The sequence below is a fragment of the Orcinus orca genome, chromosome 12, assembly GCF_937001465.1.
Source record: "Orcinus orca chromosome 12, mOrcOrc1.1, whole genome shotgun sequence".
Classification (NCBI taxonomy): domain Eukaryota; kingdom Metazoa; phylum Chordata; class Mammalia; order Artiodactyla; family Delphinidae; genus Orcinus; species Orcinus orca.
In genome coordinates this window covers 41,503,420-41,528,683 of record NC_064570.1, presented here as the reverse complement: position 1 = coordinate 41,528,683, position 25,264 = coordinate 41,503,420, and the positions used below count along the sequence as shown (strand labels likewise).

The 25,264-nt window shown below is 37.2% G+C and overlaps 1 protein-coding gene across 2 annotated transcripts in view; it reads right to left on the bottom strand.

Annotated features, from left to right (window-relative positions):
- CEP85L (centrosomal protein 85 like) overlaps positions 1-24,028 on the bottom strand; it is a 155,859-nt gene extending 131,831 nt beyond the window's left edge. The window contains exons 1-2 of one of the 2 annotated variants that reach the window (XM_049695512.1): positions 23,915-24,028; positions 1,416-1,577 (exon numbers count right to left, since the gene is read on the bottom strand). In XM_049695512.1, the coding sequence (XP_049551469.1) occupies positions 1,416-1,577; positions 23,915-23,996 (244 nt within the window). In that variant the 5' untranslated portion in view covers positions 23,997-24,028. Of the gene's footprint in view, positions 1-1,415; positions 1,578-22,381; positions 23,074-23,914 lie in introns of those variants that run through there. The other variant, XM_004264674.3, reaches the window with a different exon arrangement.
- Between the last annotated feature and the right edge of the window lie 1,236 nt (positions 24,029-25,264).

Genomic DNA, 25,264 nt, shown 5'->3' with positions numbered 1-25,264 from the left:
CATATGTGAATCTACAATTATTTCAAAATAAAAAGTTTAGTTAAAAAATGAATGAAGGGGGCTTCCCTGGTGGCGCAGTGGTTCAGAGTCCGCCTGCCAATGCAGGGGACATGGATTCGTGCCCCAGTCCGGGAAGATCCCACATGCCGCGGAGCGGCTAGGCCCGTGAGCCATGGCTGCTGAGCCTGCGCGTCCGGAGCCTGTGCTCCGCAATGGGAGGGGCCACAACAGTGAGAGGCCTGCATACTGCAAAAAAAAAAAAAAAAAACTTTTTGATGATGGCCATTCTGACTGGTGTGAGATGATATCTCATTGTAGTTTTAGAGAAATGCAAATCAAAACTATAATGAGATATCATCTCACACCAGTCAGAATGGCCATCATCAAAAAATCTAGAAACAATAAATGCTGGAGAGGGTGTGGAGAAAAGGGAACACTCTTGCACTGCTGGTGGGAATGTGAATTGGTACAGCCACTATGGAGAACAGTATGGAGGTTCCTTAAAAAACTACAAATAGAACTACCATATGACCCAGCAATCCCACTACTGGGCATATACCCTGAGAAAACCATAATTCACAAAGAGTCATGTACCAAAATGTTCATTGCAGCTCTATTTACAATAGCCCGGAGATGGAAACAACCTAAACGTCCATCATCGGATGAATGCATAAAGAAGATGTGGCACATATATACAATGGAATATTACTCAGCCATAAAAAGAAACGAAATTGAGCTATTTGTAATGAGGTGGATAGACCTACAGTCTGTCATACAGAGTGAAGTAAGTCAGAAAGAGAAAGACAAATACCGTATGCTAACACATATATATGGAATTTAAGAAAAAAAAATGTCATGAAGAACCTAGGGGTAAGACAGGAATAAAGACACAGACCTACTAGAGAATGGACACGAGGATATGGGGAGCAGGAAGGGTAAGCTGTGACAAAGCGACAGAGAGGCATGGATATATGTACACTACCAAACGTAAGGTAGATAGCTAGTGGGAAGCAGCCGCATAGCACGGGGAGATCAGCTCGGTGCTTTGTGACCACCTAGAGGGGTGGGATAGGGAGGGTGGGAGGGAGGGAGATGCAAGAGGGAAGAGATATGGGAACATATGTATATGTATAACTTAATCACTTTGTTATAAAGCAGAAACTAACACACCATTGTAAAGCAATTATACTCCAATAAAGATGTAAAAAAACCCAAAAAAACAAAAAAAAAGAAGGAAAAATTAATACGATCAGAAGAACAATTTCATTTGATATATAACAACACTGAACGTTATTAAATATTCAAACACTACTTTATAATTTCTTAGTTTCGAACAATAAAACATATCCCTTGAATTTTCTCAATCACAGCCATTCTACAAAGATTCACGTCTAACCAGTAAGAATTCAGCTCACCTTCCACACTGTCAGAACAGGAAGTTCCAATGCCAGTGTCACCACTGTCAGAAGCTATACTATGTCTCCTGATATGGTTATTTCGCTGGTTAGATGGAACAGTTGTGGCCTGCCACAATGATTCATTACCAGGTAACCATGCTGATGAAGAATAATCTGGGCCTACAAAAGAAAATATGCAGAAGTTAACATTTATAATGTCTGTGAGTCTGTGAGTAGATAGAAGACATCTTTTGACCTTGTAAAAAATGCAAGTAAGGTAAAATAAGCTTATTTTCTGCCAAAAATAATTTAAATAGATTGTTGATATCTAAGATTCACCAAATAAACTTACTTATCACACATACACAAATTCAATGCTGATTTAGCAGCTTCCTCTGGCTGAAGAGCTCTGATTTCTGCTTATAGACATTGAACTTTTATACATGGAACTACTGTCTGATTTAAAATATCAACTCTATCATCAATCCATCTGGAAATGTCAGCACTCTGCTTTGTAATATTTCATAGTTAGGCATCTGTGATCCCAGACACAGGCATTAGCTGAGAATTGGGACTCAGGGAAAACCTAATCAAATCATATTGCATGACAATGTAAGTAGAATGTGCTCATGGAAGGTCAAAAAAATCTATTTTTTTCCACTATAACCTAACCACTTAAAAATTTAAATTCTTTTGCATTATTTTAATTGATTTTATTTCTTCAGTTATCTTTTGATAAAAGTTTAACACCAGAGCATCTTCCTGGCTCTTTGTTTAATTTTCCCTTTTGAGTTACGTTAAATCTTCATTGTTTAGCTAATGTATCACTTTTCAGTGTTCTCTTATAATCTTTGTTTTCACTTACGTTGTCCATTTTTACTTAACTTCCATTTGTCTTTTTCTGATTTATCCATCATTTTATGTTTTTGCTCACTTCATTCTTTTACTGTCTACAATGCCACTCGAAATATACCCATGGGGCTTCCCTGGTGGCGCAGTGGTTGAGAGTCCACCTGCTGAAGCAGGGGACACGGGTTCGTGCCCCAGTCCGGGAAGATCCCACATGCCATGGAGCGGCTGGGCCCGTGAGCCATGGCCGCTCAGCCTGCGCGTCCGGAGCCTGTGCTCCACAACGGGAGAGGCCACAACAGTGAGAGGCCCACGTACCGCAAAAAAAAAAAAATATATATATATATATATGTATACACACACACACACATACCCAGGGACCAATGCCACTCTGTGAACTATTAATTACAAGTTCATAAAAATTAGGTGCAGAAATAAAGGACAAGCACTGAAGAATGTTTATAGTAATTTGAAAGAGCAATTTTAAATCTTGAATTTTATACAAAGCTATAGTAGCATATGTTTTTATCAATGGTTAACACAGTGGCTCTAAAATTGAAGCCTGTAGACTTATTTGTGGGAGTTAACAAGCTCTGTACAAGAATTTTGAGCCTTCAATTCAATTATACCCTTGAAAATTAATAAGCATATTATAGATGATGTGAATAGCTACCTTAAAGCAGATATTTTCACATAATTATAATACTCCCATTTGGGTTTTATGTTTGCAATTGCAGTTGCTTCTAAGTAAAGCAGAAATGACTGGCCACTTAACATCATGATGTGAAACAAAACATCATTACAGAATTATCACGTTACACGCTACTGAAATTGGCATGCAAGGAGAGCTTTCTAGCAGTTTAATAAACATAAGAATCACAAAATGACAAACACATCCACAAAAGTAATTACATCATTTTTACCACACTTAGGAACAGTCATTCTCTTTATTAATATCAAAATATATAAAGAGATTAATAATAAAACCAGGGACTTCCCTGGTGGTGCAGTGCTTAAGATTCCACGCTCCCAATGCTGGGGGCCGGGGTTTGATCCCTGGTCAGGGAACGAGATGCCACATGCATGCTGTAACTAAGAGTTAGCATGCCACAACTAAGGAGCCCGCCTGCCACAACTAAGACCTGGTGCAACCAAATAAATAAATAAATAAATATTAAATTGTTTTAAAAAAATAAAAAAACCAGACCTGAAGCTATTTTCTACCATATTAACCCCAACATTAAAGTTCTAGTTCTAATAAAACATTATGCCAAATTATCTTTCATTTCTATTTATAATATAATTTATAAATTAAGTTTGAGTTTTATAGATCTATCTATGAAGTATACAAGCAGCCTTAAAAGTCATATACATTTAAATTAACTCAAGCTTAAAAAATAGTGGCCAAAGAAACACTTCTACCAGCTTTGAGGTCTAGAACAACCACTTAAAACTTTGTAGATTCTAGACCTATCTCAGAATGGGACTTATCTTAATTCATCTAAGCACTCACACATTAAAGCACCAGGTGAAGGCATTCTGTCACCAGATCTGCTCTAACTCTGATTTGTCTATAATCTGCACCAAAGATATTTTCTTTAAACAGCTCCTCAGGTAATATTCCTTCAAATGAACTCAAAGTCCTATCTAAACCATTATCAAAAAGGGCAACCAGCCCACTACTTTCTCTCCCAAGTGCAAACCTATTAACTGGAGAAATTTTTTTAGGAATACTCAGAAAACAACATAAATAGGCTGGTAGTACATGGAAATGGCAAATAAAGATATGAAAAGATGTCCAACCTTACTAATAATGAGAGAAATGAAAAAGACAACAATGTTTTTATTTTTAGATTTTTAAATTATCTATAACATTAAATACCACTGGCAAATATTTGAAATACCAATGTCAAACAAAGTGCAGGGAAGTTCACATACTTTTGTAGGTATATAAACTGATAGAACCTTTCTAAATTAGGGCATCTGGAAACAGGTATCTAAATTTCAACATGTACCTAAATTTCAACATAAGACCTCCTACTAGGAATTTTTATAAAGAATAGAGAAGTATAAAAATATATAAGCACAAGGACAGTATTTTAATAATAAAAATAAATGCCTAGAAACAAAATATGTAAGTTAGTTGATAATCTTCAAGTGCTAAAAATAATTTTACTGACCTTTTTTTTTTAACATGTAGTGACATCCAAAATATTAAGTATGTGTGGGAGCAAAGCATTTATATCACTACATATATAGTATGATTCCATGGTTAGGGAAGAGATTGTACATTTACATATATGGAAAAAGGAGCTTTCAGGGAGCTCTACGTCTAAATGTCAACATTGACTACAATGTTTTACTAAAGGAACAAATACATTACAGAACATTTACTCTATCACTAGGGATGATGATGACGATGATGATGATGATTATACACTATCATCTTCCAGGGAAAAATGCTGAAAATTACTTATATTGATTTGCAGATTACATCAACATTTGATTCTGAAAGGAACCAGCTATAGAGCAAGATATGTAAATTCAACAGATTCCTGGTTAACAATTTTACAAAAACTGCATAAAACCACTGAAATAAAGTAAAAACTCTTGCTTTTAGACAATATAACCATCTTGAGCAGTATAAAGTAGTATTACATGTTTAGGTCACAACACCTCCACCTCATTTATTGTTAACAAATCTTGGCCCAAGGAAACCATTTGTAGATAAAAAGATATAATCCCCCCCAGCCCCCCCCCCACATACACACCAGTAACGGGGGGCGGGGGCGGTAAAAGAAGAAAGAAAGAAAAAAAACACTGATAATGATATGGTGTTATTACCAGAAGCTAGGAAGATTTTCAATAATTAGTCTTAAATCATTAACTATTACCAGGAAGAATGGCTCAACAAAACTTTTTCTGAAGTTTTCTGAAGGTCAGACAGTAAGTATTTTCACCTTTGCAAGCCATTTGATTTCTATCAAAACTATCCAACTCTGTCACCATTGTGGTAAAGGCAGCAGTAGACAACAGAATGGGTATGACTGTGTTGCAATAAAACTTTATTTATAAAAACGGATGACAAGCTAGATTTGATCCATGGGCCCTAGTTTGCAGACCCTTATCATGAGTAAAAATTTATTCTAATAGATAAATATTCTCTAAAATCCAGCTGACTCAAAATGAGTAACTTCAGCCAGCATGTTAATTCATTCCTTTATTCAGAAGAAATTCTAGTTCATCCTAGAACACATACCAGCAAGTCCTGCTGCTCTAAATCTGAAAATTCATCGGACCATTACTGAAGTTATCTGAGGACTACCAACACCAACAACTTTTTTGGATTTCTTTTTCCAGAATAAACAGTCTCAGTTTGTAATAAGGAAGAAACTTTTGCATTCTATTACAAGTTAATCACTAAAGGGATGTTTCCTATAAGCTTAAATTATACATAATGGCCCATCTCTGGGAAACCTGCCTCCCAGGTAGTGAGCATTAAGGTGAAATACCTCTGTTTAGCTCACGCGAGAAACATCCTGACCAGGCCCACCTGTGAATGACTACAGGGAGGAAGAAATTAACACATCCCCTCCGGAGGCTGACCGGAACCAGGAAATGTTTGACTTTACTCCCTCCCCTTTTAGTATAACAGAAGCCTGAATTCTAACTCAGGCAAGATGGTTCTTTGATGCATGAGCCCACCATCTTCTCAGTTTGCTGGCTTTCCAAATAAAGTCACTATTCCTTGCCCCGACAACTCATCTCTCGATTTAACAGCCTGTTGTGCAGTGAGCAGTACGAGCTTGAACTCGATAACAAGTTGACCTGTATGGTTTATTTATTTATTTTTTGGTCCACGCCGTGTGGCTTGTGAGATCTTAGTTCCCCAACCAGGGATTGAACCGAGGCCCTCGGCAGTGAGAGCACAGAGTCCTAACCACTGGATTGCCAGGGAATTCCCCTGTATGGTTCAAAACTCTTAGACAACATCAAACATAGTATGATGATTAATTTTATGTGTCAACATAACTGGACCATGGGGTGGCCAGATACTGGGTCAAACATTCTGCATGTTTCTGTGAGGCTATTTTCAGGTGAGATTAATATTTAAATTGGTAGACTGAGTAAAGCAGATTGCCCTGCATATGTGGATGGGCCTCATCAAACCAGCTGAAGGTCTGAATGGAACAAAAGGCTGACCCACCCCCAATAAAGAGAGAATTCTTCCTGCCTAAAGGCCTTCAAAATAGAACATTGGCTTTTCCCTGTCTTTGGACTGGAAGTGAAACATCAGCTCTTCCTGGGTCTCAGGCCTGTCAGCCTTCAGAATAAAACTCCAACATCAGCTCTCCTGGTTCTCAGGCCTTCAAATTCAATTTGAAACTAAACCATTGACTCCCCTGGGTCTCCAGCTTGCTGACTCACACAGCAGACCTTGGGTCTTACCAGCCTCCATAATCACATGAACAAATTCTTTACAATAAATCTCTTCCTACAGATATACAGAGATAGAAAAAGAATATAAATACACATTTTTTTTCTCAAGTGCACATGAAACATTCTCCAAGACAGATCATGTCTTATGACACAAAATAAGTCTTACTACATTTAAGAAGATTTACACCATATCCAGCCATCTTTTCCAATGACAATGGTATGAAATAAATCAATTAAAAGAAGAAAACAGAAAATTCGCAAATATGTGGTGCTTAAACAACATGCTCCTAAACCACCAATGTGTCAAAAAAGAAATCAAAAGGGAAATCAAAAAATATCTTGAGACAAATGATGGAAACACAACATAACAAAACTTATGGAATGCAAAAACAGTTCTAAGAGGGAAGTTTGTAGTGATAAATGCCAACATTAAGAAAGCTCAAATGAACAATCTAACTTTACACGTTAAGGAACTAGAAAAAGAACAAACTAACCCCAAAGTTAGTAGAAGGAAGGAACTAATTTAGGATTCCGGGCTTTCACTGCCGTGGCCCGGGTTCAGTCTCTGGTCAGGGAATTGAGATCCTGCAAGCTGCGTGGTGACGCTAAAAAAAAAAAAAAGTTTAAAGAAGGAAGGAAATAAGAAGAATCAGAGTGGAAATAAATGAAATACAGATTAAAAAGACAACTGAAAAGATCAATGAAACTAAAGCTATTTTGAAAAGATAAACAAAACTGACAAGCCTGAATGACTACGGGGAAAAAAAGTCTCAAATGAAATAAAAAAGGTGACATTACAACTGCTCACACAGAAATACAAAGGATCATAAGAAACTGCTATGAACAATCATAGGCCAACAAATTGGCCAACCTAGAAGAAATGAATAAATTCCTAGAAACATACAACCTACCAAGACTAAATCATGAAGACAAAGAAAGTCTGAACAGATCAATTACTAGTACAGATATTGAATCAATAATCAAAAACCTTTCAACAAAGATATGTCCAGGACCAAATGGTTTCACCAGGGAATGAATCCTACCAATCATTTAAAGAATTAATACCAATCCTTCTCAAACTCTTCCAAAAAATGGAAAGGGAGAGAATAATTCCAAACTCTTTTTAAGAAGCCATCATTACCCTATACTGGACACTACATTACCCAGACAAGGACACTACAAGAAAATCACAGGCTAATATCCCTAATAACATAGATACAAAAATCCTCCACAAAATATTACCAAAACTAATTTAACAGCACATCAAAAGGACCATACACCATAATCAAGTGGGATTTATTCCAGGGATGCAAGAATGGTTCAACATATGCAAATCAATAAATGTGATATACCACATCAACAACATAAAGCATAGACATCATATAAACTCAAAAGATGTAGGAAAAGTATTTGATAAAATTCAACATCCTTTCAAGATAAAACTCTCAACAAACTGGGTACAGAGGGAACATAACTCAACACAATAAAGGCCATATATGACTAGCCCACAGTTAACATCATACTCAACAGTGAAAAAGCTGAGGAACAAGATCAGGAACAAGACAAGGATACCTACTCTCACCACCTTTACTTAATGAAGTACTGGAAGTCCTAGCCAGAGCAATTAGATAAGAAAAAGAAATAAAAGGTATCCAAATCAGAAAGGAAGCAGTAAAACTGTCTCTATTTGCATATGACACACTATATATGGAAAACCACCAAAAAACTGTTAGAACTAATCAGCAAATTCTGTAAAGTTACAGAATACAAAAATCAATACATAAAAATCAGTTATGTTTCTATATACTAACAACAAACTACTGAAAAGACATATTAAGAAAACAATCCATTTACAATTGCATTGAAAAGAACACTAAGAAGTAAATTAAACCAAGGAAGTAAAATATCCACACATCAAAAACTATAATACCTTGAGATGAAAGAAACTGAAGAAGACACAAATAAATGGAAAGATATTTCATGCTCACAAATTGGAAGAATATTGTTAAAATGTCCATACTACCCAAAGTAAGCCACAGATTCAATGCAATCCCTATAAAAATTTCAATGGTATTTTTCACAGAAATAGAAAAAACAATGCCAGAATTTGTATAGAACCACAAAAGACCTTGAATGGCCAAATCAATTCTGAAAAAGAACAAAGCTGGAAGCATCAAACATCCTGATTTCAAACTATACTATAAAGCTATAGCAATTAAAACAGTATTGTCACTAAATAAAGACTCACAGATCACTGGAATGGAACAGAGAGCACAGAAATAAACCCATGCATACACAGTGAGTTAATTTACTATCAGGGATCCAAGAATATACAAAGGGGAAAGGATAAATGGTGTTAGGAAAACGGGATAGCCAAAGGCAAAAGAATGAAACTGTTCCCCTATCTTACACGACACACAAAAATGAACTCAAAATGGATTAAAGATTTGAACATAAGACCTGAAACCATAAAACTCCTAGAAGAAAACATACAGGTATGCTCCTTAACATTGATCTTGCAATGATTTTTTTTGGATTTTGACACCAACAGCAAAAATAAACCAATGGTACTATATCAAACTAACAAGCTTTTGAATAGCAAGGAAAATCATCATAAAAAGAAAACGAAAGAAAGGAAGGAACGAACGAACGAAGGAAGAAAGAAAGGAAAGAAAGAAATAAAAGAAAAAAGAAAAGAAAAGGCAACCTATAGAATGGGAGAAAATATTTGCAAACCATATATCCAATAAGGGATTAATATACAAAATATATAAAGAACAACTCAACAGCAAAAAAACACCCAAATAAACTATGGCCAAAGGGCCTGAATAGATATTTTTCCAAAGACACACACACACACACACACACACACACACACAAACACACACAATAGAATACTATGCTAAGTCTTAGCATCTAATGTAGAATATGATGACTATAGTTAACAACAGTTTTGTATACTTGAAATTTGCTAAGAGAATAAAACTTAAAGTGTTCTCAACTAAAAAAAAAAAAAAAGGAATTATGTGAGGTGATGGATGTGTTAACCAACTCTAATGAGAATCCTTTCTCAATGTATATATATATCAAAACATCACATTTACACTTTAATACATTACAATTTTATTTATCAATTATACCTCAGTAAAGCTAAATTTAAAAAAAAGAATCCAACATTTGGGACAATGGGGCTATAGAATGTTCCTTAAGCGTTATTTCTAATAAGGAACTGTTACAAATAAACCAAAAGGGAGAAGGGAACACAATTTTGGCCATTAAAATAGTGAAGACCTAAAAGTATAAAATGTTTATATTGTCAATCTAAGTAAGACATAAAATTTAATAAATCAGAAGTTCACAAATAACCTCAGATTTCATATTGTCTAGGAATTCTCTGAACTCTTTTTTTGCCTGTTTCTAGCTTAGCACTCACCATATCAAACTGAAGTTATCTGTACCTGTATCTGTCCTCCTTCTAGACTGTAGTAATAGTCATTGAGGGCAAGGACCATGTGTTCCAGATCTTACTCAGTGCTGCAGCCAGCATATAGTAAACATTCAAACAAACAAAAAAAAAACTGCATAAAGCAACTGGAAAGAAATACATCAAAATACTACCTGTGGTTTTCCCTAGATGGTAAGATTACTGGTAATTTCTTTGACTTTTATGCTTTGTATTATTACTTTAATAATCAGAAAAATAAGCTTTATTTTTTTAATCCTTAAACCCCACCACTAATAAACCAAATAATTTACTTATTAAGTACCTCTTAGTTATTCTATACCTGTGCTAAGTAACTATTAATGAAAGTCTTTGGAGATATGTTTTCTGGGAAATGGGTATACAACTTACTTGGCCTAGTTTGGAACAAAATGCGTACATTCTAACACATAAATCAAACTACCTTAACTTTTTTTAAATGTTAAAAAATTCGAAACTACAAATTAATGTTCACAAAATGAATTATATTTATACACTTAAAAAGAAAAAAATTTCTTCAAAGTAAAGAACTTAGAACAGACTGGTTCTTTGTTTTGGTTGATAGCTACAAGTCTGTTTCAATATCACAATTAATTTAGTCCAGTAGAAGAAAAAAATTATGAAGCTTTTTAAAGCTGTAGAAGAGTCTACCGGGGAAACACAGCAACTCATATACTTTGACAAAAGACCAGTGCAGTCCTTTTTCTAGGAAGGTATCCTCATCAAAAGAACTCTAGAAGAAGGAAGCATATAATAAGTCCAATCACATCAGACAAATCATTCGATCAATCAATGGGGAAAACATGTCCTATTCAGAAAAGCATCTTATTCTTTTAAATCAGTAAGACATTTTAATTTGCTTATGATGGTATCACAATGATCTTATTTATGCTAAACTTTTCCTTTTAAAGGAATAGGCAGTTCATTCAGGTTTCCCAAAATGACGAAATTATCTCTAGAAGGTGATCTCCTCTAGCCTGAATTCACATTTGTCTTAACCTTTAAATATAACTACTACTTTCTTAAAAAGATCCAATATTTTATGTGCCTAGAACACTGAAGATAATTAACAAAATGTCATGATTGAAATAACATTCTAATCTTTCATTTAGATTGAATGAATTCAATCTGAGAAGAATCACATGGCGTGTCTCTATTCAACATAATCCAGAATCACAAAGCAGTCAGAATTAGACACGAATATGTTTACCAGGTGATACAAGGAAAATTTTCTCACACAATAGTTATAAGACTACACTACTAAAAGGGAATTACTCAATTTCTAGGTATGTAAAAAAAAAAACAAACTTTAAGGCTCAGTGATCTCTGAAATAAAGTATTACCTAGGTCCTATCATATTAGAGCAACTGAATGACTGTGTAGAATCCGCTCTCTCTAGAACAAAGATGCATTTCTGCAAGAACAGCAAAGATTCCCAAGACACCATACATTGGGACTTCTCTTTGGAAGGCAATACGTTACATTTTTTAATACCAATTTCAATAATTTTAAATAGAATACTGAATGCCCAGGGATAACTTATTTAATAATTACTAATATTTCTCACATTGGAAAAACAGGAAGATTAGCATCAAATGAATAAGTAACCTATTATATTTTATTTCTGAAGGTTTTTTTCTAAATTGGAAGCAAAAATGCATACAACATCAAGTCTTCCACAATATGCTAACATAATTGTAACTGCACTTACAAGAACTAATCTTATTGAATTTTTAAAATGACAATGCTAAGCCAAAAAAATAAACAACACCATTGACAAAGCAGATTTACAGTTGTAAATAAAAAGCTGAATATACAATACAAACTATGAATACAAATTACGGTGTCTTTTAAAATGCAGGTTATCACCCATTCAGTGCACTGAGACCAACCTTTTTTAATAAAATAAAACAGAAAAAAAAAGAAAATATCAAATCATATTTACCCTTATTTGACATAAGATACACAAATCTCACAATATAACATCTCTGAAATGTTAACAAGGACATCTCTGAAATGTTAACAAGTACTTCTCCTCAAAGTTCAGAACAGTAGCCTTCAAACTGCCCCAATTCTATCAATAGAAACCAAGTTAAAAAGAAATAAATGCAGGGAATACAACAACAACAAAAATCTCTTTTCCTTAACTCATACACCTAACCCATTTCTGAAACTCTTCAGTCCATTTCAGAAGTATTCACTGAATTAGTTCTCTCCTCTTCTTCCCACTGTCACAGATCATATGTCTTTTGGCTGAACTGCTGCACAGATGTCCTGCTGGAGTAACTCTGCCCAAGCCAGCCTCTACCCTACTATCAGAAAATATATTTACGTCATTCTTTTGCTTAAAACTCAAATTCCTTAACTTTGGCAAAGTTCTTCAACTGGCAACCTCATTTTCTAAGACTTTACAATCCTACCCCTCCCACATCAGCTCCTCTACACTCTGTAGCTGCACATACCTAACCACTGCCTCCAAACAGATCAGGTTCTTTCGTTGACTCCAAGCTATTTCTCTTCTCTCTCTTCTTTAAGAGTCCTGATTCAGAATTAACTTGCTCTAAGTGTTTTCTCTGATTTCTCCAGGTGGTATTAAAATAACTACTACTTTGTGCTCTCCCAATATATCACTCAAAATACCATAACAGCATTTACTAAATTATATTAACCCATATGTATATGACTTACTTCTTCCTCACCAAAAGGCAACATTTTTAGTCTCTAGCACAGAGCTGCACAGTTAAGACAGGGTCTCAATAAATGTAGTCATTATAACTACTGGGTACCCAATAAATGTTCCTGGCATAAAATTAAAATTTTGGAAGCTTTATAATTAGATCTTAAAAATAGTCTTTGTTTTAGAAGGATTAAAACAGGGTGTTTTTTTGTTTCGTTTTGTTTTTGGTTGTTGTCTGTTTGTTTTAAAATCCAGGAGATTTTAAACTATCCCTTGAGCCAGTTTGCATTTAAGTATCTATTTAAAGATCAGTAAATATTTTCCAATGCAGATAAAAACAAACAAACAAAACAATAAATCACTAATAATTATAAGTGATTTGAAAGGCTGTTGGCCAAAATTCCTAATAAATGTGGGAAAACAATTTTCAATAGCATCAAAAGGCACAAAAAAACAGAACATTAAAACACAAGGAAAATACTCACATTAATAGTAATCAGGAAAACAAAAACAGAAAATCTTGTACTACACTGGAAAATACCTAGCTAAAGTGAAAGAAACATAATATAGAGATATTTATGTTATTCATCCTACTCTTCTACTTCATTTCAGTACTGTTTATCTCTAGGGTAAGTGACTCCAATAGTTTTAATTTTTCTTTAATTATAGAATTAATAGTATAGCTTAGTGGAAAAGAATATGGACTATGAAACTAGACTGCCTGGGTTCAAGTTCTGTACCACTCTTATAAGCAGTGAGATCTTGAGTAAGTCACTTAGCCAATCTGTACCTCAGTTTCTTCATATGTAAGAAGAGAAAAAAAATTATAGTATCTATCCTATAGGGCTGTTGTGATAATTAAATGAATTAATATGTAAAGATATTTTTTAAAGTGCCAGGCATAAAAACAGACACAATAGATCAACGGAACAGAATAAAGGGCCCAGAAATAGTCTCTTCAATAAATGGAACTGAGAAAACTGGACAACCACATGCAAAAGAATGAAACTGGACCTTATCTTACACCATACATGAAAATCAACTCAATGGGTTAAAAATGTAAGACTTGAAACTGTAAAACTCCTAGAAGAAAACACAGGGGTAAGCTCCTTGACATCAATCTTGGCAATGATTTTTTTGGATTTGACACCAAAAGCAAAGGCAACAAAAAGTAAAAATAAAAAGTATACTACATCAAACTAAAAAACCTCTGCACAGCAAAGGAAACCATCAACAAAATGAAAAGGCGATCTGCTGAATAGGAGAAAATATTTGCAAGTCATCTATCTTATAAGGGGTTAATAGCCAAAATGTAGAAGTAAATGATACAACTCAATAGAAAAAGAACAATCTGATTAAAAAATGGGGAGAGGAACTGAAAAAACATTTCTCCAAAGAAGACATACAAACGGCAACAGGTACATGAAAAGGTGCTCCACATCACTAATTAGCAGCGAAACGCAAATCAAAACCACTGAGATAGCACCTCATACCTGTTAGAATGGCTATTATTAAAAAGACAAGAAATAACAAGTGTTTGCAAGAATGTGGAGAAAAGAGAAAACTTGTACACTACTGGTGGGCATGTAAATTGGTACAGGTACCCTAAAACAGTACAGAGGTTACTCAAGAAACTAAAATAGAACTATCACATGATCCAGCAATCCCACTTCCAGGTATATACCCAAAAGAAATGAAATCACTATCCCAAAGGGATACCTGCATCCCCCATGTTCACTGCTGCACTATTTACAACAGCCAAAACACAGAAACAACCTAAGGGTCCATCAACGGATGACTAAAGAAAATGCATTTGTACAGAATGGAGTATTATTCAGCCATAAAAAGAAGAAAATCCTGTTGTAACATGAATGGACCTTGAGGGCATTACAGTAAACGAAATATGCCAGACAGAGAAAGACAAATACTGTATGATCTCATTTATATGTAGAATCTAAAAACAAACAAACTCATAGAGACAGGAAACTGACTTGTGGCTTCCAGGGGCAGGTGGTGGGAGGGTGGGGGTTTGAAACAGGTGAAGGTGGTCAAAAAGTACAAACTTCCAGGTATAAGATAAATAAGTCTGGGGATATAATGTACAGCATGGCGACTATAGTTAACAATACTATACTGTATATCTAAAAGTTACTAAAATTAGTAAATCCTTAAAGTTCTCATCACAAGAAAAAAAAACATAACTATGTGTGGTGATGGACGTTAACTAAACTTATTATGGTAATCATTTTGCAATATACACATACAGCAAGTCATTATATTGTACACCTTAAACTAATACAATGTTATATATCAATTATACCTCAAGCAAACTGGAAAAAAATCTACCTCAATCTAAGTTAATTGGCTTTCTTGCATTTAAGGATTTAAATCGAATTTTAAGTAATCAACACCTAGTATTCTTTGCTTTCTAAATATAAAAAAGAAATCTGGAAGTTCATTAACTATTACTATTAAAACTACTTATTAGTACTATTATTACTAAAATTAATAAAAATAATTTAAAAAAATATTACCACAAAAGGTATAAGACCATAGTCTTCAGATGTGATTCTAAATGTCCTTACTTTCAATTTGAGTATAACAAGGAAGAGTTTTAAACTAGGTTGGTTCAGGTGGAGGTTAAAATTAACTCAATTAAGAACAATGATCAGATGGATAAATAAGTGGTTCACCTTTCACATAAAAAGTATGAATTCAAACCAGTAATATTCACTCATGATATAAAACAAGGAACTCAAGAGCGTCAGGGTAGCAACCAACAAAGGTAAGACCATCTCCTTCTACGAAAAAAATCATGTGCCTGTTGATTTCAATATGTGGAGAGGCCAAAGATTCCTATCTTATACTCTGGTTACATGAAATGCTGTATTCAAAAGAGTATTTTGGTAGCTATTTGGAATGAGGGCCACATATTTAATTTAGTCTCTCATAAGCCTTTGTTTCTGTTTATAAACTGGAAAAAAATGAGGTATGATAAAAACTAATAAGAGGTTTTTTAAATAAAACCACTACAAATGTGAGGGAGTATAACAAGTCGTATTCCAGAGGGGTTTACCTTTGTCTTTGAATATAACTATTTCACAATATCAATTAATAGAGAAAATATTCTACATGGTAGCAAATTATGTCCAAACTTAAGAAGGATCATCAGCCCAGGAGGAAATAAAAGCCCCAATAAAAATAAACATTCCTAAATAAAGTTGTTAAGACCTAATGCTGCTAGACCTAATGAAAATTCACATAGCCACTGACCTCCAAAGAAAGCACAGTAAGCTCATTATTTCTCAATTAGCCTTTTGTTTTCTGATACTTAGGAGCCTAAGTGCTTTACATAATACATTTAAATGCCAAAATGAAAACAAAACTTTAGTTTTAAAACACTCCAAAATAAAGTTTTGAGAAAATTTATAAATAACACCCCCTAATTTAAAAACTTAACTTCTAGTTAAACTTTTCAGTACATTATTCCTAAAATGAGATGGGATGCTCAGAATTAATGAAAAAGCTTCAGTAATGTCATGACAAAGCAATGTATATTGATTATGATCAATAAACACACAATATCTGCCTCTACAAGACAGTGAAAGCACCTCATAGAACACTTTAAACTTTACATGAAATGTAGTCCAAATTTTTCATCCCATTCTCTTTCAGAAGGTTAACTAAAAACTAGAGTTCACTTCAGAACTCTGAACTAAAACTAGAGTTCACTTCAGAACTCTGAACTTTTAGTGTTAAAACAGCATCAATAAAGCAATGAAGACATCTACTATGTAAAGTTCCTGATCTTGAATCTACTATCTTTAAAGTAATTTAAAACCTTACACCAGTTCAGATGCCCTAGGCAGAATCCTATAGTCAAGAGTCAGTGACTGTTCAATGTAAGGCATCCCAGGAGACACCACCGCTAGTTTTAAAACTGAATGTCCCAGGCAAACCCAGATAGTTGGTCGCCCTAGCTTGAGAGGTGGTAAGGGCAAAGAAAGCAACCCAAACACTCACTGAGAACTTATGTACCAATTCTATGTAATAAAATGTGCAGACACGATTAGAGAGTCTTTAATCCCTACTAGTTCTAACTTTTTAAGTCTCTCACTGGAAGTATGCAGTGGCACTGGTCCATCCTCTTCTGTCTCGTCTTACATGGCCTCTTGGAAGCATGCGGCTCTGGTGGTGAAGACTCCTTCCTCAGTCTCCTCTCCTCTGGAACACCACACCCTGCTGGGTGCACTCCTACTTCACTGGCTGCTCCTTCTCAGTCTCTTTGGATGGCTCCTCCTCCTCTATCTGACCAGAAGACGGTAACCTCTGCTGCCTTCTCCATACTCCATGTGATCACGTTTAGACATCATTTAGACACAGCTAACTCTGAAAATCCCTACCTCCACCTTCCCATCTCCCCACTGAGATGCAGACTTGTATACCCAACTTCTCACCTGAACCTCTAAAATGCATCTCAAACGCCACACGGCTAAAACAGGACCCTTGATTCCACTTATCTTCCTCACATTCCTCCACACCTCAGAAAATGGCACCGCCATCCATTATAATTACTGAAGCCCCAACTAAGACATCATCTTTGATTCCTCCTTCCTTCATTTACCACCCCCAAACCATCAGTAAATCCTGTCAGCTTTATTTCTCGAGTATATTCCAGACCCATTCTGTTCTCTCCAATCCGATCTTACCACTCTGATCCAAGCCATCATCTCTCACCCAATCACCGCAATGACCTATTAACCGGCTTCCCTACTGCCAGTCTTTCCCCCACTGCGCCACAATTTCTTCCCCCACAAAACAGCCAGGAGTGATCTATAAACACCAAGGACAGGGATATCTACTTCATCTCCCCAGGACACAGAACACAGAACGAGGTTTGCCTCACAGTAGCACTCAGTGTGCTGAGCGAAAGAATGAACAGTCATCTCCCCTACCCACCCACAGCTGCCTTCCCCTCACACAGAAAAGAACCCCAAATTCTTACTAATTCTTACGATGCCTTACATCAGGCCTCCCTCACCTCATATCCCTACTCACTGTGCTCCAGACTCACTGACCTCTGATATTCCTCAAGCTCCCCTAATTCATTTCCACCTTGGAGCTGTTTCTATACGCTCTGCCTGGACACTCCTGCCCCCATGTCTGGCTCCTTCTCATCATTCAGGTCTCAGAGCAATGCTACCTCCTCAGGGAGGCCTTCTCTACCCAGCTCTACCCACACCATCTCACCAGCTCCCTTTTCTTCACAGTACTTAACATCAGCTGAGTTATCTTGTTAGTTTACTTACAGACTGTTTCCTCCCTACTAGAGCGTAAGTTCCCTTAGAGCTGGGACCCTACCTTTCTTGTTCAATGATGTATCCCCAGCACCTAGTACAATGCCTACCACACAATGTTTACTGAAAGAATGACTCATATTTACCAAGTACTTATGTACGTGCCAAGCACTATGCTAGGTAACAACAATGAATTTTTTTTAATTAAAGAAAAATAGAAAGTGCAAGTAAAATATTAGTATGAAGAGCAATTTGATGTTCTTTTATGTTGATCAGTTCCGTTCTTAAAATGAATGACCTTATACAATAAATTCCACTTTGTAGAATATTATTTTGCCAGTGTAAAATATATATATCTTTAAGTAGTAACAATAATTAGTATTTCATTGTAGCTTTAGAAGTTATCTAAATGATCACATTGTTCATTTTTTAATATACAATTTGAAGGAACTAATTAAGCTATAACTCAGTAAAATCTGAGAGCCTTCATTTCTTCATCTTTTTCTCAGAGTACAAATATACACATTTCATCCAGTCAGAAAACTCAAGACTGTGTAAAAACTTTCTGTTCTCAACATACAGAAACATTCACAACAGAGGCTGAACTCACCATTTACTGTCTGGCCTCAGATTAATTTACCAGCTTCATTCAAGCCAAGAAGCTATCAGTAATAATCAGGTTCATTTCACAAAAGTCATCACTAAAGTTGAGATTCACCCCTCATCCCCCAAAGCCTATTATAAAAGAACACGTCCAAATGAGTTTAGGCAGAACAGTTATGTTTCATTGTTATCAGAGTACTTTTGGGTCCATTTAATTCAGAACCACAGAAAAACTTTGTATTTGACATAATCATACCAGTTACTACCACCATCATTATGACATTACTAAACACCTTATGGCCAGGAATCAACTAGGAAAAGGCAGATTTAAAGCTTGAGGCACTGAACAAATGACACTTCTTCAGATCATGTAAGTATTTTCTATAGCATTTTCTCTTCAGCACACTTGAAAACTATCATGTCCTACCTCCAAATGTTTTAGGGTTAAATGTATTAATATTTTGAAAGTATGATTTATAAAAAAGAACAAATTCAGTATGCTTAAGTATAAGTACTCAAAATATCCCCATATCATACTAGATTTTTAAAACCTAAGGGAAATACATCTATCTTTCATCCAAATTTGAAACTATTATACATTTTGAATAACAGGATCTTCTCAAATGCACTCAACCAAATGCATAAAAGACATAACATTTGTTCTATTTAAAATTAGCTTTCTAACCACACTTGCCAATTGAAAAAAAAAGGAGGGGGAGGGGCCTTTTGTTTGATCTTTGTATGGACATATAAGAAAATATTCATTTTATTTTCATTTATAACAATTATCTCTGTAAAGCTGAAAAACTGTGGGTAAAGCCAAAACAAAATTAAATCCTAAATAAAAGGTCAAAAGTTCAGTATTTTCCAAACCACGCTAATTAGTCCCACTTGTTTTAACTGCTATTACCTTAAAAAGAAAGTTTTCTCCAATTTTTTAGAACACTGATTCTACATTACCTTTGGTTTTCCCTTTAGTTACATAACTGTATAAACAAACCAGTTTTAGGACACCTAGAATTAACCCACTTACTGAGACAAACTCATTTAAATACCAGAAATAATTTACATATCTGTCTTCACACAGGCCATCAAAACCAAAATGATTGCTGATAAATTCAATCAGAAGACTGGTTTCTTCTGCTTTCAGAAAAGCTCTAAAATCACTCAAGGTAGTCAAAAGATAATACTGGACAGTGTTTCAAATATATAAATTCCCTTTAAATTCTAAGAAAAAATGCCTACATGAACCAATTCAGAGGTCATTATCTTGACCTTCACCGTCTGCTCATTTGCTAAAGAAACCACACAAGTTTTTCATCTAAGGTATAAATTTTTAAACTAAAAAAATTTTAAAGATTTGCTTGGCTCAAGAAGAAAATAAACATAATTATATCACTATTCTGTAAAAGTAATCTATTCTCAGCATATAGCTGAAAAAAAAATTTTATTGGAAAGGCATGTCCTGACTTACCAAAGGTTTATCACTGTCAAAGGTTAGATAAAATATATTTGTTGTAAAGATATACTGTCCAAATTTATTAAAATTGGGTAGTACTTATAAAGTATCTTCTTCCACTATATTCTTTGTCACAACAAAGGTTTAGAGGGTACAATATAACCTCAAACTCCTTCCTTCAGTTAATTAAAAATTTCTAAGCACTATGATGTTTTCTTCTTCATAGAAAACAATGGAAAAATGGATACAATGCTTGGGGAATATTAAGCCTTCAAACATGTTATTATTACAAATAAAGTTTAAGAGGTTAGGTTACAAAGACATTACAGATGGCTTCTGACATGTACAGATAAACTGAAACCATTCCCTCCAGCCTCTAGGGATAATGAAGTACCTTCTCATTCACTGAAGTTACTTTGATTGCAGAGTTTGTAAGCACCCAGTGAGCATCAAAAACCTCTCAAGTGCTGTCTCCTCTTCTTAGGACAAATGGTATACATTTCAAAGAAAATAATTTCCTACTTATATGATTTTTTTTTTACTAAACTCATGCCTACGTTCAATTCTATTATTTCTAAAAGTGTTGCAGGACCAAATTTAAGAGAATGATTTCAAATCTAACTCTGGATTTTAAAATTTTTATGTCTTGATCTAACGTACAGTATGCTACTACAGTTAACAATACTGTATTGTATGCTTGAAATGCGTTGAGGGTAGACCTTAAAGTTTTCTCACCAAACACACGACACAAAAAGACGGTAACTATGAGGTGATGGATATGTCAACTAGTTTGAGTGTGGAGATCATTTCACAATGTGTGTGTGTGTGTGTGTGTGTATATCAAAACCAAGTTGCACATATTAAATGTATCTATCAATACAATTTCTATTTGTCAATTACACCCTAAATAAAGATGACAAAATTATATATGTCTAAAAAAAACCCCACATCACAAATTTCTAAACTATCACAGAATTGCATTATTTGAAATTTTAATAGAAATCTGAGTTTGTGCCTGATATTTTTTAAATAGCAAAAATACTAACAACAAAAAACCACTTCCAAATGCTTCTGCTTTTTTGTTTCTCAAACAGCTTTGAAAATGTATACCAAAATGTCAGTTACACAAGTAGAGCTCATTTTGTGTAACAAGGTTACTTAACAGGAGCCCTAGAAGCACCTAAAGTTGTAGGAAAATCTTTGTGTAAGTACATATGGCGGTTTTTTCTGGATAAATGATCCATATAACTTGCAGCTTCTCATGGGGGGTTCAAAATTCAATTCAGATTAAAGTGCGTGAAAGAACCGTCAACGTCAGATAACTTGTCACAGGCAACCCAAGCCTTATTTTTTATATCACAAATTAGGGGACGATTTATCCTAATTTGGCGGCTCCTACACAACTTTTAAGTGATAAAAGGCATGAAATGGCTGTGCGTTACAAACAGCTCTCTTCACACACCCAAAGCGGCAAACCCCCAATTTTCCTTGAAAGGGCCAGGGACAGGCAAACGGATTAACACCCCTATTGCTCAAAGATCGACTGGCTTTGGCAGGACATGTCCTCCAGAGAGGGCTGCTGGGCGGTGACCAGGTCGCAGTGAGGGGCAGGACCCCTCGGCGGGCACTTGCAGCCAAGGCATCACCAGCAGCCTCCTTCCGCCCCCAAACGCGCCCTAAAGTAGGGTGTGTGGACGCAGCTGCAGCAGACCCCGGTCCCCCTGGCGCGCGCCGCGCCGCCGCCGCTGCAGCACGGTCGCAGCGACCTTCCCGCCCGGGGCTCCGTGAGCCCTGTTACCCACGTCGGCCACACACCCCACGAGAAAAAGGGAGGAGAACGCACAACAAAGCCTAACCCGAGGAGGCCCAAGCGAGCTGTAAGTTGGGGCGCCCGGTTTGCGGCCCGAGGAGGAACGGCCCGGACACCGAGCCGCGCCGAGCCCGTGTGCCGCGATGCAGGGCGGACAGGGCCGGGGACGCGGGTCGCCAGAAGTCAGCCCGCGGAGCCGGGCGTCAGCAGCCGGGAAGAAGCCGGGCTGGCGGGCTGGCGAGCGGCGTCGGGGGCGGGCGGCCAGGGGGAAACCAGGCCTGAGGAGGGAGGGGAGCGTTGGCGAGGTCCCGAGGCGCCGCGGTCGGCCGCGACCCCCACCCCAGTCGGGGGCCTGTCCCGTTACTTACCCGCCGGGAAGCTGCGGGCTCCGCCGGGGCTGTCCCGGCCGCCGGCCTCCGGGGCCAGGAAGCGCCCCCACATCGCGGGCGGGAGCGCCGAGTGGGCCGGGGGCGCCCGACTCCCCACGTCCGTCCTCCCTGCCTTCGCCTCCGGCGGCGGAAACTTGTCCGAAGCCTGGGCCGCTGCGGCACCGGCGGGGGGACCAGCGGGCGGGCTGGTTAACGGCCGATCAGCGACGGGCGGGGAGCGCAGGGGCCGGATTCGCCGCGGCGGCGGCTGCCATGGTCGAGCCGGCTTGGTTGAGGCCCGGGCCGGGGAAGCGGCGCCTCTGCGATGTCGGCGACTCGGTCCCCGGCTGCGCCCAGCCTCAGAGGCTCCAGGCGAAGTTGCAGCTGCGGCTTCTCTCCGCCCCGCCTCCGCTGGGGGAGCCCGAACCCGAGCCCGGGAGGGGCGGGGCCTGGTGGGGGCGGGGCATCGGGCCCTTACAAACGGCGTGCGCGGCGCCGGGCGGGGCTGCGGACGGGTACCAGTGGGTACCTTTATTCCCCTTTTCTCCGCAGGTGGCGAATAGTCGCTCGGACACACCAGCGGCATCCCTCCTTCCCCATCCCCGCGCCCTGCGATATGAGGAGAGGGAGGAAACTTGGCCCCGGGCCTCGTCTTTTGGTTCCCCTCCCCCCCACCTTGGGTAATCCCTCAGGGCCTGCAGGGCATAGCTCAGAAAAGGGCGTGGAAGACCTGCCCTCCCTTCACGACTGCTTGTGATGAAAGAGGTTTCCTCGGGAGGGGCTGAGGGACTCCCAGTCTTATTTGGGATTGGGATTAAAGTTGTCATCATGCATTTCATAAGCATCGTTTATAGATCACTGTGGAGGAAAGAGAAGTAGTCATTTTCCTCAACTCGCAAATTCAATGCCTGGGTGTGGGGTGGGGGGAGAGAACAGGTACCAAAATATCTACGACACGGAGACCGCATAAAAAAGCAGAAAAGCCCCAAGGTACTCAGTACCAGAAGGTTCAGGGAGGGGCTGTAAATTTTAATCTAGTAGCCCAATGTTTCAGATAAGCAATCAGAAAGGAGTGAAAATGGCACGAAACTGTGTAATGGGAGTGTAACTGCCTTACACCCTAAACCTTCACGTTCCTCCTCTGCCTGGTCAGTTCCCACCCTTCACCTGAACCCATAGTACAGGAGCAGGTATCCTGAGAAGGAAAAAAGGGTGCAGCAATCTCTTTTTAAATCTTACTTCTCATGGGCAATATTTATAATCCTTCCAATATTTAGATCTAAAATAGTGCATTTAATAAATATTGGTCGGGCACTGTAGAAGGAGGCGAGTTCTGCGCATGGCCGATGAATCAGGTAAACCAGAAAGCAGGTCCCTAACCCTCAACAGGCTTTGAGTCCAGTGATGCTTTTCCTGTTTTGGATGTTTGCTAACAAAGGCCTCATATTTGTATTTAAGCACCCTGTAATTGGGAAATACTGCTTAAAACTTTTAGAGGTTAAATTACATCTAGGTGTATAACCTATCACTTACCACAGCTGTTTTGTAATTTATCAGATTGCAGTTTTACATTTAGGGTCCCCTGGGTACAGTTCCACTTATTTCTCCAAATCATGAGCAATTGGCCAAGGGTCAACTGTTTCTAAGGATAGAAAGTGACAGAAACATGAAAAAAAAAATGTGACTGGTTCCTTTCTGTGATTTAAATGTACATTAGTTCATGTAATATGACGCATGCATAGTATAGGTTCAAAAAGAAACCTAAAAAAGTAAATTCTAAAATGAATTATCAGAAGCTATAGAACCAGATGAAAGTATCCTTTTTTTTTCATGATTTATACTTACCATACTCTCATATTAGGTATAGCATTTATTAAATACTAAACGTTTTCTACACAGTTCCAAGAAATGTATGAACTATTGCAGATATATCTCAATCCTTTGTGAGTTTAATATGTACTATTGTTATTCCAAAACTCTGCCTACTTCCATTCAATTCTAAGCAGTGTTTTTAAAAAATCATTTACTCAGGTTTTCTACATGTTTTTGTCAAACTGAAGGGCATGCCACTACATACAGCAAAAAAGTATGTGTGAAGCTGAGACTATGTAAAATATTTCAATACTTATTGAAATAAGAGTAAAAGCAAAGAGAAAAACATGTTGCTATTTTGGAAGTTGGCACCAAAGATAAAAAGTTTTGTGTCCCTACTAATTAAACTTGAGAGGATAGAGATCTAATGCAATTAAAATAACTGAAATACTAAGAATATTATGTATATGAGGTAAACTATAACCATCCTTTTTTTTATCATATGAATTCTGAATATATATACAGTTGATCCTTGAACAACACAGGGGTTAGGGGGTGCCGACCCTCTGTGTGATAGGCATTTTCGAGTATAATTTATAGTCACTCCGAATCCCTGGTTCTTCAGTATCCACGGTTTGACATCCGAGGATTCAACCAACCAGGGATCCTGTAGTACTGCAGTATTTACTATTGAAAAAAATCTGCATATAAGTCAATCCACACAGTTCAAACCCGACTGTTCAAGAGTCAACTGTATACTGAACTGAGATTCCTCCACATCCATGACACACCCAGTATCCACGGTTCTCAGAATGAGTAAAATCAGTCATAGCACAAGACTGAGAGACAGGACTACCTAACGATTACTAAGCCCAATTTTGTAAACCAGCATGTTTTTGTTTCATTGTAACAGTAGGTAAAGACCATAAGGAGGATCTTACAAGCTAAGACATTTATTACAGAACTTCAATATTTTAGTAATTTTTCATAAGTAGAGACAATACAAGTAAGTAATAAAAACAGTGATTGTGTATGCTTGTGTGTGTGTAAATATGTGTGTGTGTATATAAA